Here is a 17445-nt window from a genome sequence, read left to right on the forward strand (position 1 = left end):
GCTCGCTGTCGTCCTGTCAATGAGAAGTATTGATCTCCAAATGCGATGTAACATGGATGTGAATTAAGGTGGACCGCTTCTAAAGCTTAGTTCCATACAAATGCACAGATAATTTGTTGCTTTGTCTTTAGCGAAAAACAATATTGACCTTGAAGTTGAAAAAGGAGCCTCATATAAAAAACAATACTAAAATAAAAAGCCGGAAAAGTCATGTGAGATATCGTGTGGAAAGTTGTTGCCGGAAGACAACGGTCCACCTTAACTCTCCTCAAAGTTATGTTGCATTCCGGGATCAATACTTCTCAGCTGCCATGACAACTGGGAGGGGAAGAAGCTACTGCTAAGGTGAGTTGTTCAGTGAAACTTTCTTTTTAGCAAACTCTGTGTACACAATGTTCTCAATGCCTGTGTTCATGTGTAGAGACCCTGATGATACTACCAGCAAAGCATTATGTTGTGTCGAGCCTCTTTAGTGTTTCAAAAATAGCTTCTTTTTTTTTTTATGATTTTGATGCTATCATAAAAGTGCCCCTTGCACTGAGAAAATGAGCTTGACCCGAAAACAAACATAGGGTAAATATTAAAAGTGCCTCTTCTGTCGTAATTATTCTTTTACACATAGGTTTGACTCATATACATTCACATAAAAAAGGCTAGGTTGCATTCTGGCGAGAGTTTCACTTTAACATTATACCAAAAGAAAAAGGTAAATATAATACCTGCTTAACATCAGCATGTTGGTACCGTCATTGAGTGCGTGTAAGCATACTGATGTTAGCATTTCGCTCAAAGTACTGATGTGCAATCCACGGTACAAGTAGGTCATTTATTCGTGAATAAACAACACAGGCATGAAATTATATAAACTCCTTCATGATTAAATTACAGCGCATATATAGTTAGAATATACAAATATTCATAAAACGTGGTGCATATGTCGAATCTGCATCAGGTGTGTGTAAGCAGTTGCAACAAGATGATGATGATAATATTATATAATTATTAATTAATATTAATATAATATTATTAATATTAATTAATAATTATAATATTCATTTAAATTTTGACTTCTGGGAACCACTGTCCATCAACTTTGACTGTCTGTGAGCACCAAACATCGCCTTGCCTCATCCAGATGTATCCCAGCTCACTGTTGGCTCAGAACATGGTCCAGAACCAGGACAAAGCAATGCAAAATTGTGGTCTCCTAGGAAATCCGGAGGGTTGGTATGTATGCACCTCATCCTTCTATTTCAGGGTGCTCATCTACCCTAAACCATAATATCTCTTTCCAAAATCAGAAACCTGTTGCTATTCTGTAGCACACATTCTAGCTCCACTTCATTCTTAGCACTGGATTTATTACCAAGTTCCTGAAATTTAAAAGATTTCTAAACAATCATGAATGCTGTCCATTGTTTCTGGTCTACTAGCCTGTATAGTGTGGCTGAATTTGCCAACTCCACACCACTGAATGTCTGCTTCTCTTTATTGGTCATCCATCTGAGGGACAGTTCACTGAGCCTGTTTGGACTACATCCATTAACCCTGCTTCAGCTGTTTCATTGCCTGTGCTTTCACGATGGTGAAATGCAGCATGTTTCACGCAGCATGCTAAAATTGTTATACCCTCTTGATGTAAGGCAGGTATTATATTATAAGGAGCCTTGCACATGTCATTCTCATTCTGCTGCTGGGAGCTTATATAAAGTAATTTCAGATGTTGTTTTATATGTACTAAACTACATCATTGCACCCATCTTCCTGCAACATTACTGTGACTTGGTACAGAATGGTGTCAGGAGTGTCTTGCTCATTTCATAAAAAAAAAAAAAAAAAAAATGCAAATCATCTGATGCCAGATTTCCCTCAGCAGTAAGCTGTGATATAATAGTCTCTTGAGTGTGCTCACCCTCGCACAGCAGCATTGAGCTTATTTCCTTTCACACTCTAACACATCCCATCAATCATTTAAATCCTCATTGTACCCCTCAGACATTATTCACACTGAATTCTGTAAAGAGGTCTTTGACACAGTCAGCTCACACATTTTTACCTTTTATAAAGACTTCATTCACTGATTGATCTTCCTATTAATTAAAGGCATATTTCCACATTGGCCTCTTGTCAAAGCTGTCATTTTAACACTGAAATATTTGTTCAGTGGTCACAAATTACTAATGATTGTTGATCTGTTCGGTTGCTGTGAATCAGTGAGAGGACAACTCCTTCGTATCAGTTCTCTTTTGAGTTTGATACATACTGGTTCAGCACTGATGTGTGCTGCTACCTAAACAGAGCCTTGCACTCAGTCTGAAGTTGACCTCAATTCTCAACTTTCTAATGTAACTGAGAGTGAAAAAGGGACAGTGCCTCAAAGGGCTTTAAAATATATAACCAATATAATATAACCTGATATACTTGATGTGAATAAAAACACTCCTCAGTAAAAGTATACAGAGTAGCCAGAGAGCACATTACTACATCAAGGACATAAAGTTTCTTTAGGAAAAAGATGCATTTCCAAACACAAGAGTTTCGTACATAGCCTTGTTTTTTTTTGATAGAATTTTTGTTGAGTTGGCATGTGTTAAAGATATAATTTGTAAAATATGGCCATAATGTACAGGCAGCTCCAAAAACAGACGGACCAGCATGTCATCAGAGCAACCAACAATTGCCGCCCTTTGCTAGCTATCCTTGGCTGTTGCTAGTTACTCTGAGCTAATTAGCTCATGACTCAGTTAGCCACGGAGCTAAGTGGCCCTTTTAGCTGGCAGGAGTTTGCCTGGAGGGCGTCATTCTGGGCAACCCGGTTCATCTCAACCAGGTCTGGCAGCTTGAGAGTGAACAAAGCGTGATATCGCACTGGGACTGACCACAAGAACAAGGCCGACAGAGGTCAGTTTGATGTCGGAGGATACATAGGACTATGATTCCAGGGATGAGAAAACACAATGAAAACGTCATGTGGAGCAGGAATTTTGCACATCTTACTTTGCATATCTCAACATGTTGACATATGTCTCCTGGTGACCCACATCAGGGCAGTGGTAGTGCATGGTAAACAATGGGTGTGCAGCCTACCAAATCAACTGAGGATTTTAATTGTCTGACACTATTCTAAATTAAACTGTGTCTCTATCTTAAAATAACTACCACTTCTACTGTGGTGTTACTTGGTTAAATAAAGTGTTAAAAGTCAGGAAGGTGATTACATCCTGGGTGGCACATAGCAACAGACCGGATGGAAGTAGAGCAAAAAGGGACAGTTATTACCTGTGATTTCAAAGCCCGGTAAGCAGTATTCATGTGTCAGTGCATTAATGTGTGAGTGTATGTGTGTGCATATTTGTGTGGTTAATCCATAACTCGGGTCAGGTCTCCCAGGACAGAGCCAAAATGCTTTCTCTGATGGTCTTTTCAGTTTTCATCCTCAAGCCTTTCAATTATTCACAGTGGAAGAACATGGTGCTTGAAACATTCCCTCTCACCCCCCCCCCCCCCCCCCCCCCACACACACACACACACACTTTCCCCTCCTTCTTTCCACCCTTCTTTTCCCCTCTCTCTCGACCTGAAAGCTTCGAAACATGTGACCCATCTGCTCACCCAAGTAAGAGGACATATGTAGAGTGAGAGGGGGACAAGCAAGGGAGAGAGAGCAACTAGGGCATACTTTAACTAGACACACACTTACACACACACTCATAAACACATCTCCTGCCACACATAATCAAATTGATTTAAGTGGTGGGCTGGAGTTGAACAAGAACAATTCTAAACATTTCCTGGATAGAGAGAGAGTTTGTGTGTGTGTGTGTGTGTGTGTGTGTGTGTGTGTGTGTGTGTGTGTGTGTGTGTGTTTGTGTGTGATAGAAAACAAACACCACACTGTCCCCTCTGACAGAGAGCCAATGGCTGTGATTGTCTTAAAGGTTTTCTTTCCTTATCTCAAGGCTGAAAAATACATGAGACAAATCCCTGGTTTGTGCATTCAATCAGCGCAGTTCAATAGTACTCAGGCTGGTGTTGCGCTAAAGTGGCCCCCCTGTGCTGCTGACACTGACAGCAAAGGGTCCTTGTCTCGAATTGGAGTGGAACTCATGTATCATCTTTGCCTATGTCAGTGACATGGGATGTGTCTGAATCGATGCTTAGTGATGAATATTTTATGGGAGCTCTTGTGTATCAGCCAAGTGCCAGGACTAATTTGGGTACAGGCATTGTAGGAAGATCAGAAACCATATAAGAAGTAGAACATAGTGGTAAGAGTGTTGTAATTTTGCAGGTTTTAATCCCTAGAGGAAGATGCACTTCACACTCAAATGGATTCGCTTATGGGGAACATGTAAAGGTCAATAAAGTTGGTAAAGTTGAAGTGGTCACATGCGTATTGGCTTTGAGTACGAACATGTGTAGCGATCTGCAACCTCTATCTTAAACTTACAATTATGACAATTCATATTAAATGACCATATTTACATCAAATCAACATTATATATTTTTTAGTGTGGTTTCAAATGACAAAGGATTTTACCACATTTAAGTGACCAATTGGTAGATTAAACACATTTTAAGATGTGTTTAGTTATCCAAACTTACTTTGGTTGACAGAAATCTACTGTGACATGGCATTTCATTCTGTTAAATTTCTAGCAATGCTTTCTCTGGCAGCTTGTAGTTTATCTTTTAAAAATGGTGTCTTACAATTTTTATTGACAGCGGTTCTGCTTAATGGTAGTGTGTCAGTGGTGGCAAATTGAGGGATATTTTTGTTGGTGATTTCTGCAAGTATTCAACATATTATGTAATTATTCTTTCTAGATATTATATTTAATGTTCTAACTAAGCCACAAAACAGGTACTCATACATTTTTGCACCTTGAATTATGTTGTATTAAAAATAACAGGATTTGCTAGTCTATTAACATCAGCATCAACATGTTGCATTGGCAAAGTCAGTTTAGTCTGAAATGACATAAGCAGTGCTGTTGTGTTTTACCTTTGGCAAGGAGTATTTGGGGAACCTCATTTGGACGAACTCGTTGCGGCGATAGGACACATAGTGCTTGGTACGATTCCCTGTGGTGACCTAGGAAATGGACAAAAAGCTAAATTTAGTTTCAACATGGTAATCTTTCGCTTGCAACAATCAATATGATGTCTAAAAACCCTGTTTATGTCATTTTAAATTAAACACAAGATGAAGTTGAGATTAAAACTAACCAAGTTTGTGTCACTGGGCTCTGAAAAAGAGTTCACCATCTGCTATTGGTGACTCACACCTTGTTGAAAGGAAGATGCAATAAATCTCCCCCACACTGCACAGACCTTGGTATCCACGTCACAAATTTAGACCTGTGGGTAAAAGACTGAATCATCCTGCCCCCCTGCTGAAAGCTGATCAGAAATCTCACACAGCACTGACCCAGAATACCCAAACAGCTGAGGCTATGATTTGGCAGACAGTTGGGTGAAATAGACAGCGCTGGTGAGTGACAGTGACTTCAACAGCACTTGAGCATTTTGTATGCCAAGTGATGGGCTCAGGCACCTGCATGACACTTTCTGAAGCACAGTTTGGCATTTTGTATGGTGAGCAGTGCTTAAACTTTTAGAGTTGCGTCTTTAAAATGCGATAGAGAATTTTGTATTCTGCATTTCTATTTTAGGGCTTTTGGGAAGAGCTCTTGTTTTTTGTCCTCTAGTTCTCGGACATCTAGCCTGTTTCGTCAGAGTTCAGATTGAGCTGTGATTACAACCATGACTTGTGATTGAAAGAAGCAGACTAGCACAGCTTTTTTATATGCTGAACAGTGATGAAACAATGAAAGCCATTTTATATATAAGACCCCCTGAAGGAAGAGCTATCGACTGTGTTTTCTAAAGGAATCACTTTCTGAAGAATGGCTGGCAAAGTGGGAGTGGGAGCGCGCGTGTGTGTGTGATGAATGTGTCAGTGCTAATGCCAACACTGCATTCTTATCTCTGATTTTGCATACTTCTGTACTGCCTCTACATCAGCTAAGCACCCTAAGGATCTGGCTATACTACTGGCAAGTGTGTGCATATGTATACTAGTTTTTTATAGTGTATGTGTGTATGCATTCTCTGTCAAGGCTGTAAGTTTGGTTTCAGAAGTGGGAGAGGACATCAAAGAAAAGGCAAATGGGAAATATGTGCACGCTATTTCCACTTTTATTCATATCATTCTAGCAAATGCCGGCGGTGTGGCCCATCTGACAGAAGCTGACAGAAGTTCTGTTGTAAATTGACATTTCTATCCAGTTTCACCCTGTTCATTGCTTACACCAGCACATCCAGATGGTGCCAGGGTATGATGGGGGGTAAACCCAGAGCTCCAGAGTACCCTATCCCAACTCAGGTCCTGGTCTGTGGTTTGCAGAGGCAAACCTGGTGGCCTTCGTCCACATCTTCCTCCTCGATCTGCCCCAGCACAGGTTACCCATTTTTCAAACAGTTTTAACCTCCTTAACACCTCTCATTTTCCCCAAAACTAATACCAGTCATCAACTTCACCGCCATTCTTCAAGTCTCCTCCAACCCCTGTTCCACACTAGGCTGGCACACAAGCATCTGTTCAGCCCAGTGAGTACCATAGCCAATACATCCATGTCTGCCTCCTATCCTCCATGTCTTGTGGTTGGCTCATACATATCCATCCCTAGGGTGGATATGTTCCACTATCCCTGTGCCCAGGTATCCCACATAAACTACAGACTAAAATGGCCTAAAGTTTCAAAACTTAGAAACACATAAATGTGACTTTGAAATCCTCATAGTCACTGCCATGAATGCTGGTAAACAATGCATTGTCTCCAGTCTGCTGCCATCTACCCAGTTTGGTGATGCCAAATTCAGTGATGCCCGCCAATTACATATCTGGCTGAAAGGACAATGTCACTCGTTGGTAATCCCTTTTGTCGACAGCTATGTCCCCTGGAACAGACCTAATTTATTTGCCCAATACAAGTTACATCTCAACAGTAAAGAAATACATCCTCTGGCCAGCAATATGCTTTCAACAATAAATGCAGTCACAAATGTCAACCTGGACAGGCACAGGGTCATTGCACTTTGCAATTAACTCTTGTTTGTAAGCCTCTGAGATGCCGGTTGTGGTGGAAGTCATGGAACAACATTCACCAAAATATCAGCAACAATCATTTTGATAATCTTATCTATGTAACATGTAACCCCACAGTCCCAACCTGGAATTTACTACAGCATCCGATATTAGATCGTATAAAAATCTAAGTGTTTCAGGCAGACTCCGATGTCTTCTGACTGAGTCGTTGTTAATACTTGACTGCAGTTTATTCAGAATAATATAGGTGGGAGGAGTAAATATATATGTAAGATCCTGTTTTTGTTTTCTGACTCTTCAAGTGTAGTTAAAGATGCTCTCTTTGCTGTTGAACCCTAGAAGTACGTATATGGGAGAGGACATTGTGGACCCCTTTTTCCTCAAGCTCTCAGCCAAAATTATTTTCTATGGCCTGATCAAGCAGATTTGCCCTCTATAACATTTGCAGGAGCCAACCATTCTTCATAAAGGATGCAATACAATACCTGGTCCAAGTGCACATCATCTCACTCTTGGCTGGCCTCCCAGCCTCTGCGACTAAACTGTTGCAGCATATCCAGAACGCTGCAGCACACCTCATTTTCAATCTTCCCAAATTCTCCAATGTGACCCCCCTCTGTTACCTCCACCAGATTCCTGTTGGAGCCCGCATCCGATTCAAGACAATGGTACTGGACTTCAAGGCCGTCAATGGAACTGCGTCCATCTACCTCCAAACACTCGTCGGACTACAGTGCGAACAATTCACTTCACTAAATCAGCTGGCCAGCTAGTACTGCCATCGCTTAGAGCTAACAAAGGCCGTCAGGGAAGTTACAACTCTTCTCTGTTCTGGTGGAACAAACTCCCTGACCAATGTCAGGACAGCAGAGTCCCTTGCCATCTTCCACAAAAGACTCAAAACTCACTTGTTCAGACTTCACCTTGACCCTGCATAGCATGACCCATTTGTCTATCACCATCTTTCACAAGCTAACAACCTATCAGTCCAACAGCAGGGAGTGCTACCACCAGCTGAGCCTGTTGGGAAACAAAACTTTTACCAAAATCAGTCAAGAGAAGGGGGGAAAACATCTCTTGCATCAAGAAACTACTTCAGGGCCATTCTTTGCCCTTCTTTCAATTAATCAACCAGTCAACCAATCAACCAACCAATCAATCAATCAGTCAATCAATCAGTATATCAGTAAATCAGTCAGTCAATGAAAGCTTTATTGTCATTTAGCTGTACCAACAAAAGTAGTGCAGCAAAAAGGAGATCACGTTTCTCTGGGAACACAAACACAATAAACACACACAACACATAAATATAATAATTTAACTAAAACTGACAAAGGCTCATGAAGTACAGTAGTATGCATGTTTTGTATCAGAGTTCTTGGACAAAGGGAAGAGAAACTCTGATGATCCTCTCAGTTCCTCTAACAATTCTTTGCAGGGCTTTTTTTTCTGACATACTGCAGCTGGAGTACCACGTCGTGATACAATTTGTCAAAACGCTCTCCACCATATCACTATAGAAAGTCCTGGGGATGCAGATGGAGAGAGAGACTTGTTTCAGCTTCCTCAGGAAGTACAGTCTCTGCTGGGCCCATTTTGTGATCCCTGAAGTGTTCTTATTAGGATTAGGATCTTATTATTAGGTCCCATTCTCTCCACTGTGTGGCCACTGATGCTGAGTGGAGTGTGCTCAGGCTGTTACCTTCGGAAATCAATAATTATCTCCTTCGCTTTGTCCGCACTGAGCATAAGATTATTTTGTCTTGATCAGGGGTTCTCAACATTTTGCAAGCTGGGCCCCCCAAAGCTGGTTCATTGCAGTTGCCCCCCCACCCCAAGATGCCATCAGGGGCCCATGAAGAAAGAAGAATTGCCATAGACAATATACCGGATCATATAGGGTATATTGGTGTTTTACGGTTATCATACCACCAGGCAGCCTGGCCCTGTTGCTGTCCTCCTCGGACAGACGCTGAAGCTCAGTTTGACTTTTTCGCCCATCTTTCACTCTCTTGGGGTCGACAGAGAAACATCTACTGGCTGCTTCTGACAAGTTTTCCTCTACATATTTTACAACTGAAAGTTTGAATTTCAAGTCGTACTTTTTATTTTTTTGCTGCATCAGAACTATGGTGATCATTAGTGTGAAACTGACAGAAAGGAAGCACAATATGTGACAAAGGCGAAGAAGAAAAATGTGCAGTGTCAGTGGTCACGTCTTCTTCCTTGGCTTAAAAAAAATAAATGAATTAGACCCACATTTATTTGGAACCGGCGGTTATTTATCAAAATATACACCTGCACCCGGCATTTAAAGGGGACCCTGCAGTTAATTGAAACCCGGCTATTATTTGGTAATATACGGTACTTTTACACCCAGCTCTGTACGCCAGGGCGGGAACGGTGGCGGCCATGCGCATCCGCGATTCATTTGCAGCCTGGACGCGGAGTGGTGTGTGTCTCCTCTCTGCTCTGACTGCAGGCTGGGACTGCTGCGCAGGCTACTGAGAGACTGACTGCCTGTGAGTGCTTTTGGACGGTGGAGGGACTTACAGCCGCACCCACTGCTCATTGAACACAGTGACTGCAGAGTGCTTTCAAGTCAGAGTCTCCAATAACACCAGTAAAAGTCGCTAGATTTGTCAGTAGTTGCTTTTGACAAAAAAGTCACCAGAAGGAGGGGGGGAATTTTCGTGATTTTTTTTTTTCAGATTTTTTTCCTCCCACCCTGTAGCCTGTGAGTCCAACCACTGTGGTGTCATCCGTAAACTTGATGATCTGGTTCCCCTCGTGTCTGGATGCACAGTTGTGTGTAAGCAGTGTAAACAACTATGGATTGAGTACACAGCCTTGAGGAGATCCAGTGCAGTTGGGGTGTTATTTCTGACATGGACAGACTGAGGTCTCTTGGATACAGAAACATGTGGTGGTTTTCATGCTGAGTAGGAGGAGATTCTCCATTAGTCTCTGGGGGGTGATGGTATTAAATGCTGAGCTGAAATCAACGTGGAGGATTCTGTCTTCGGTCCAGATGAGTGAAGACTGAGTGCAAAGTGGTGGATATTGCATCCTCTGTGGAGCAGATGCAATACGCAAACTGGTGTGGGTCATGTGATGCAGGGAGGCTGGCTGTGATGAGTGGCCACTCAAGCCACTCAAAAGAATTAATCACAATTGGTGTTGTTCAGACAGGATACAAGAATACAAGAGGATACAGAATAAACAAATACAGACCTCAGATGTAATTTTTGACTGATTTAAAGCTGATATATGATATTTTAGAGGGGTATATTTTTTAATATCACACCAGAATGCTCTGAAATGATTTGAGGTACATTATAAGGTTGCCTACTATCAATCTGAGGTGAAATTGTTAAGTGGAAACAGGGGGTTTTCTTTTAATAGGAAGACTGAATTCAGGGGGAATACAACTCAGATCTGTCATTTTCGAGTGATTTAGAGCTGATATATGATATTTCAGAGGGGTGAATTTTTTGTTGTTTCACATCAGAATGCTCTAAACTGATTCAAGGTACATTATAAGGTTATCTTCTGCTTAAACTACTACACTTCAGTGAATATAAAACCAACAGGTACAGATTATTAAAAAGAAATATTGGATTAAAACAATACAATACACTGAGATGGATGAAATTAGAATTGGCTAAAACATTAATTAATGGTCATGATATATTACGTTATTGCAATTAGAAATATATGTATATGTATTAAAATATATGATATGATATATATGATATCACTGGATTAGTACAGCACCAGTACTGGGAGTACTGGGAGGATAATCCCTGGAGGATAGTGGACCGATCTGTTGTTGTCTAATAAGGATTTAATTCTTCTTACACAGATTCTCATAGTCTCATGCATACAGATACACATTTACTAACATCTATGTACATGCACACACTATATGCACATATAGACACAAGATATAACTCTTTCCCACTATGGAGATTCTGCTGTGCTATAGCAACTCATGCTGTTATAACATGCAAATGAAACAAACAAGCTCTTGGCCCTCCTCAGAGTGTACAGTACTTTAAGTCAATTATCAACATGCAAGATTAATTCTGCACAATGTCTCGAATAGCAGTTCTTTTCCATTTCAAGCCATTAGGACTGTATGTTATCTGAGCAACAGAGTTTATCAGAAAAAGAATGGAGCCTCGGCTGCGTATGCAAACACAAGTGCAACTGAATAGATAAACTAACAGATGAACAGACGCACAAACATTCTGAAGGATAATACATAGCAGGGGAGGAGCTTGTTTTAGAAAGGAAAAACTTACAACACCAAAGTGTTAATGAAGTAATGACTACATTGATTTTGAGACAGTAGTGTAATTAACAAATGAGAGCGCTGCTGAGAAGATTGGGATCTGCTATTGTCTGCTAGACTTTACCCTACATTTTACAGTGAGATGTAGGGAAAATCTGCTCAGGGGCTATAAGGCACACCTGTATCAGAGAAACAACAGAATCCCAACACTTGACAGCACAATTTGTAGTTTTGGGGAGGAAATTTTAATCAGAAGAGAAAGATCTTAACAGATTTTTACTTTTTTTTTACTGAATACACTGACCTTAGGGACCTTAGTAGGGATACAGAGGTTCTACGGTTGAGAAAATGTAGTGCCAACCACTGACCCCACTTCAAAAAACACGTACTATCCCTTTAAAGGACAACGCACATTCACACTGTTTATCTGCTTTGTTTAGATTTTCCAGACCCTGCCACCTCTTTAGCGTCAAACAGTATGCTGGGGACCTTATTTTCCTCTGAGAACAGCTTGTTTATTCAGTCATGGTATATTTTTGGGTTTGTATAATTACCTCATTAATTTTTACATTTTTTTTCATTACCATCATTAATTCTGAGTTTGAACCTCATATCCGAAACTAGTGTTGCTTTCGTCAACAAAAATTATGACTAAATATCGTCGTCAACGAACCTTTATCACATGACGGAAACGAGACGAGACGCAACGTAAATGGTGGTCATGTGACGAAAACTATAATCAAATATATAATCCAATGTTGTTGACGAATAAAAACGGGACTAAATGTGGTTTACAAAATAAAAACTCTGCTAAAGTATCTCTTCATTTTCGTTGACCAAAACGAGACGAGACAAAATGTAATAACGTTATTTCGTCTCACTATTATCATTATTTTGCAATATTTCTGTTTCCTGAGTCTCATTTCAGGTGCTGCATCAGGTCGCACTGCGCAGACGCAGGCGACGTCTCTTCCTCAGTCCCCACCTGTGGCCATTATTAAGAAGATGCAGCTGCGGTGGCTTAACGTTAACGATAACTCAAGACAGAGTGAAGTTTGGCACTAAGAAAGGGACCGATGGCGGCCAGCCGGGGTTCGGTGTTCCCTCCGGTGTCCCCTGTCAGTCTAAACCTGGGAACAGTTTATAATCATATGGATGCTGTTATAATGTGTAGTGATTGGGATACTGACCCACCAAACATCCTGGAAAGTGACAAAGTTACGTTTTTCGCTCTAGATTACATAATTACATGATCGACATCAGTAAACTGGATGCTGTCTGACTCACTTGCGAGGACAGAGGCTGATTTCGGGAGGAAAGTTCACCGAAGTCTCGGTCTGGAGGGCTGATTTATTTTCATCACCAACACTTGGTGAGTTAACATGTTTTGCCGGTGACAGACGCTGTTTTTAGTGCAGAAATGATAACATGATGAATGATAACACGAGGTGTGTTGTTTGTGTGTGTGTGTGTGTGTGTGTGTGTGTGTGTGTGTGTGTGTGTGTGTGTGTGTGTGTGTGTGTGCTGCTGTTACCAAATGACATTGGCCTATGAGGGGAGAAGGGTACTACATAGCAAATGCAAGACAAGTACACAGAAAACAATTGCATTACTAAAAAGAGACTTAAGTACAATTGTCATTGACTGGAACTAGACTAAAATGTCATCAGTTTTTGTCGACTAAAACTAGACAAAAATAGTCATGGATAATTCTGACTAAAATGAGACTAAAATGCTCAGACTTTTAGTCAACAGAAACTTGACTAGACTAAAAACAGTATAAATGTGACTAAAACTAAAAAAAACCTAAAATTACAGTTTTACACAAAGACTAGACTAAAACTAAAATTAAAACAGGCCGCCAAAAACAACACTATCCGAAACTACACAGTGGCCTTTTAAAGGTGTATTTTGTAAGAATTAGTCAGAACCAGAGGTAGCTCTGAAACTATGGGTGGCAGTTTAACCTCTAACTGCTGATTTCTTTGCTGTGGCTTTGTTGAAGCCATCTCTGGCTGTAGTGACTAGCTGTCGTTAGAAATTAACTCTATTAGCCATTGGAGCTAAATGGCCCTATTAGTTGATGGGAGATTCCCTAGGTTGCAAACTCAAATGATGGGGTAACCCTTACCGGCAAAGGGCCTATGCTCAACCGGCCTCTGGCGTATCCCAGTGAACACAGATGGACACCAGACTAGGACAGGACAGTCTCAGAGACTGGCAGATGCTAGTTTGAAGACATTTTTATAAGGTATTTTACTGTTTGTTAACAGTGAAGTAACTATTACTATAAGTGTAATTAAGGATTGTTTTGATAAAGCGTTAACTTAGCACGTTAAGACCAATTTAACAGCCACAAATAGAACAACTCAGGTAAGACCAGCATACCTCTGGTCACATAAAGTTTATTTAGGCATAATACAACAGGTAGGATCTGCATATACTATTAGTGATATACGATTATTACCTGCTCTGTATCAGTTATGTTTATAGAAATTATGGCCATTATTTACTGCTTTTCTAGGCCATTATAGCTTGACATCTGCATGGACATGGATATCTCTACATTCAAGGAAGGAAAAATGAATCTTTTGTCAATGGGAAAGAGAAGCAAAATTTGTATTCTTTTTCTATTTCAATGAATTGATTAGAGAATATACCACTCTCCCGTTCACGCCCCATATTGTGATGTTGTTTACCTTGACAAATATGTAATCGTCCTGCACCAGTAGTGAGTTGTGGTCGATCTTGCCAAGGAACTGAGCCGTCACCATTTTGTCTGAACAGTTCTGGATGAGACAGGTAACATAAAGGTAACCTACAGTAACAGACAAGAACAGAAAACAACAATTATTGTAAGTAAAGTATGAATGATGGTGAAAATGTTGGTTTCATATGTTTTATGTACATTTTCAGAGGTTGACGTACACCTTATTGCAACATAGTTGACATTGATGATGTTTACTTTCAAGATTCCTTGAATACATGTATTAGGCAAACGTAAAATATCTTGAATTGATTGAACTGATTGAAAAATATATAATTACTACATTTAGTATGGTGCATTGGGATAATACCCAATGAAGTGTCCATTGTCATGGATAATTGGACGCATGGAACCATGGAGAGCATTATCCTACTGATACTATGGTCACTTGCCAAATAAAAAATATGACTATTCATTTATATTTGTATGCATTTTGCAATCTAAAGGTTTTCACAAGCCCTAACCCAGTACCCTGGCAACACTTGAGAGTCTTATAGCTATAACTATCATTGAAATCCCATAAAGATTCCTATACAATGCAAATGTTCACTATGCAGTAATTAGTAAGAGCCTTTTATAAAACGTAGCAATGGGATTAACTAGTTTGGCGAGCTCATAGAACACTTTGCATCAGCTGTTAGCCAGGAAGCTAACATAAGCCAGCAAGTCAATAACATTGCATATGGTTGGCAAAAGGTAAATATGATTTGACCTAATGTTTAACAGCAACACTAGCCATGTCATTGTCCCAAATCAATATCAAGATTTTAACAAACAAATATAAGGCCATGTGTACTGTTGGTCACAGCTTAAAATAGCGTGTTAAATAACTACTGGAATGTAAGATGACTGCTTTGGACACAAAGTTTCACTAAGTTCAGCAGGACCGTATGGTCGACTTCCTGTACCTTGAGTGTTAAAGGTGGCACTTTCTGGTGTTTGGGACAGTTAAAGGGATAGTTCGTGTTTTTTGAAGTGGGGTCATATAAAGTACATATCTATAGTCAATCTGTTCCCTCCTGTAATCACTGATGAGCGCAGCCTCAGTTTGGAGAAATAGAGAGCCACTCCAGCCCAGTGAACGGGGTCCAGAGAAAAAAGCTAAATTTAAGCACCTAAAACAAGGCTCACCTAAAAAAAATCTATAACAGTTCAAGTGTACGTTGTATAGAGAAAACTCACACTGCATACACATTACTGAATACACTGACCTTAGGGACCTTAGTAGGGATACAGAGGTTCTACGGTTGAGAAAATGTAGTGCCAAAAGAAAGAGCGGTCTGACGGCGATGTAAAGTGGTGTAAATTTTCTTTACAGGGATAGTTCGTGTTTTTTGAAGTGGGGTCATATAAAGTACATATCTATAGTCAATCTCTTCCCTCCTGTAATCACTGATGAGCGCAGCCTCAGTTTGGAGAAATAGAGAGCCACTCCAGCCCAGTGAACGGGGTCCAGAGAAAAAAGCTAAATTTAAGCACCTAAAACAAGGCTCACCTAAAAAAAATCTATAACAGTTCAAGTGTACGTTGTATAGAGAAAACTCACACTGCATACACATTACTGAATACACTGACCTTAGGGACCTTAGTAGGGATACAGAGGTTCTACGGTTGAGAAAATGTAGTGCCAAAAGAAAGAGCGGTCTGACGGCGATGTAAAGTGGTGTAAATTTTCTTTACAGGGATAGTTCGTGTTTTTTGAAGTGGGGTCATATAAAGTACATATCTATAGTCAATCTCTTCCCTCCTGTAATCACTGATGAGCGCAGCCTCAGTTTGGAGAAATAGAGAGCCACTCCAGCCCAGTGAACGGGGTCCAGAGAAAAAAGCTAAATTTAAGCACCTAAAACAAGGCTCACCTAAAAAAAATCTATAACAGTTCAAGTGTACGTTGTATAGAGAAAACTCACACTGCATACACATTACTGAATACACTGACCTTAGGGACCTTAGTAGGGATACAGAGGTTCTACGGTTGAGAAAATGTAGTGCCAAAAGAAAGAGCGGTCTGACGGCGATGTAAAGTGGTGTAAATTTTCTTTATACAACATACACTTAAACTGTTATAGATTTTTTTTAGGTGAGCCTTGTTTTAGGTGCTTAAATTTAGCTTTTTCTCTGGACCCCGTTCACTGCAATACAAAGCTGAGCATCTGGGCTGGAGCGGCTCTCTACTTCTCTAAACTGAGGCTGCGCTGATCAGTGACTGCGGTAGGGAACAGAATGACGAGAGATATGTACTTCATATGACCCCACTTCAAACAACACAAACTATCCCTTTAAGGACAATGAAGGATGCCATTTTATATATAGGCCATTGCTCTTTAATTAGGATTGGTGAGCAGACATTTTCCATAGTTACCCATTTATCAGGGGTCAATTAATCAGTTATCCTACCATTATATAGGATAAAATCCTCAAAATAGCACTGAGTCCTAACTCATAAAAAAAGAAAAGAAAAAAACAACTCAGGAATATGCAGGCTTTTAAACTGTAATAGTTTAAAAGTGGTTGCTATGCCCTGTAGTGGCAAATATAAACAGGGTCATGATCATGCATATACATTGATTTGAGAATACACCTTGCAGTTCTGTGTTAACAGGGAATTTGAGCCTGATGTAAGACCAAGGTTTGATGCTCTCTTTATAATAAAAAGGCTGGAGTGGGGGAGCAGCAGGTGCAGCCACAGCTCACCCAAGGCCACAGATAGGGGCCTGGGTGAGATACTTTGTAGGCTTTAAGGAAGACAGACAAAAATGAGAATAGTAAGATGACAGTCTCGCGTGATCATGACGAAGGGGGGTGGTCCAAGTGGGCGTTGGTGACCTTGACCCCAGATATAAAAGTGGGTGATCCGGGGAGATTTCTCAGTTGCCCCGGGGTACCTCATGGATTTTATAACTTCTTCTCTTGGAATAAACACCTTTTTGGACTGAAGACTTGCTGCCTCGCCTCTGATTTGGACTTAGTCTCTGAGCTGTCTTGCCTCTGGTTTGGACTTAGACTCAGAGCCGTTTCCCCTCAGATTTGGACTTTAACTTTTGAGCGGAGTCACAGGGTCTGATAGTGGAATAATTGGATGGATAAGGAAGGTAGTCTCCCACTACAGCCTAAGGCATCACAACCTCTAACTTTGGTGACTAAAAAAAGCACCAACCCTGCAAACACAATATATGCTTTGCACTGTATTTGAAATTCTCCAACACTCTTCTTGCAGAACACTACACATTGTTTTTTTTTTTTACATAAACATAAGTTCAAAAATGAAAT

General features: G+C 40.5%; 1 protein-coding gene across 9 annotated transcripts in view; it reads right to left on the bottom strand.

Moving 5' to 3' along the window:
• The window catches only part of sorcs2 (sortilin-related VPS10 domain containing receptor 2), a 534678-nt gene that overhangs the window by 86964 nt on the left and 430269 nt on the right, over positions 1-17445 (bottom strand). For all 9 annotated transcript variants that reach the window (XM_037111616.1, XM_037111617.1, XM_037111611.1 and 6 more), the window contains 2 exons: positions 14108-14226; positions 5006-5095 (listed from right to left, as the gene is read on the bottom strand). In XM_037111616.1, the coding sequence (XP_036967511.1) occupies positions 5006-5095; positions 14108-14226 (209 nt within the window). The remainder of the gene's footprint in view (positions 1-5005; positions 5096-14107; positions 14227-17445) is intronic.

This window comes from Acanthopagrus latus, chromosome 10 (assembly GCF_904848185.1).
Source record: "Acanthopagrus latus isolate v.2019 chromosome 10, fAcaLat1.1, whole genome shotgun sequence".
NCBI classification, from domain to species: domain Eukaryota; kingdom Metazoa; phylum Chordata; class Actinopteri; order Spariformes; family Sparidae; genus Acanthopagrus; species Acanthopagrus latus.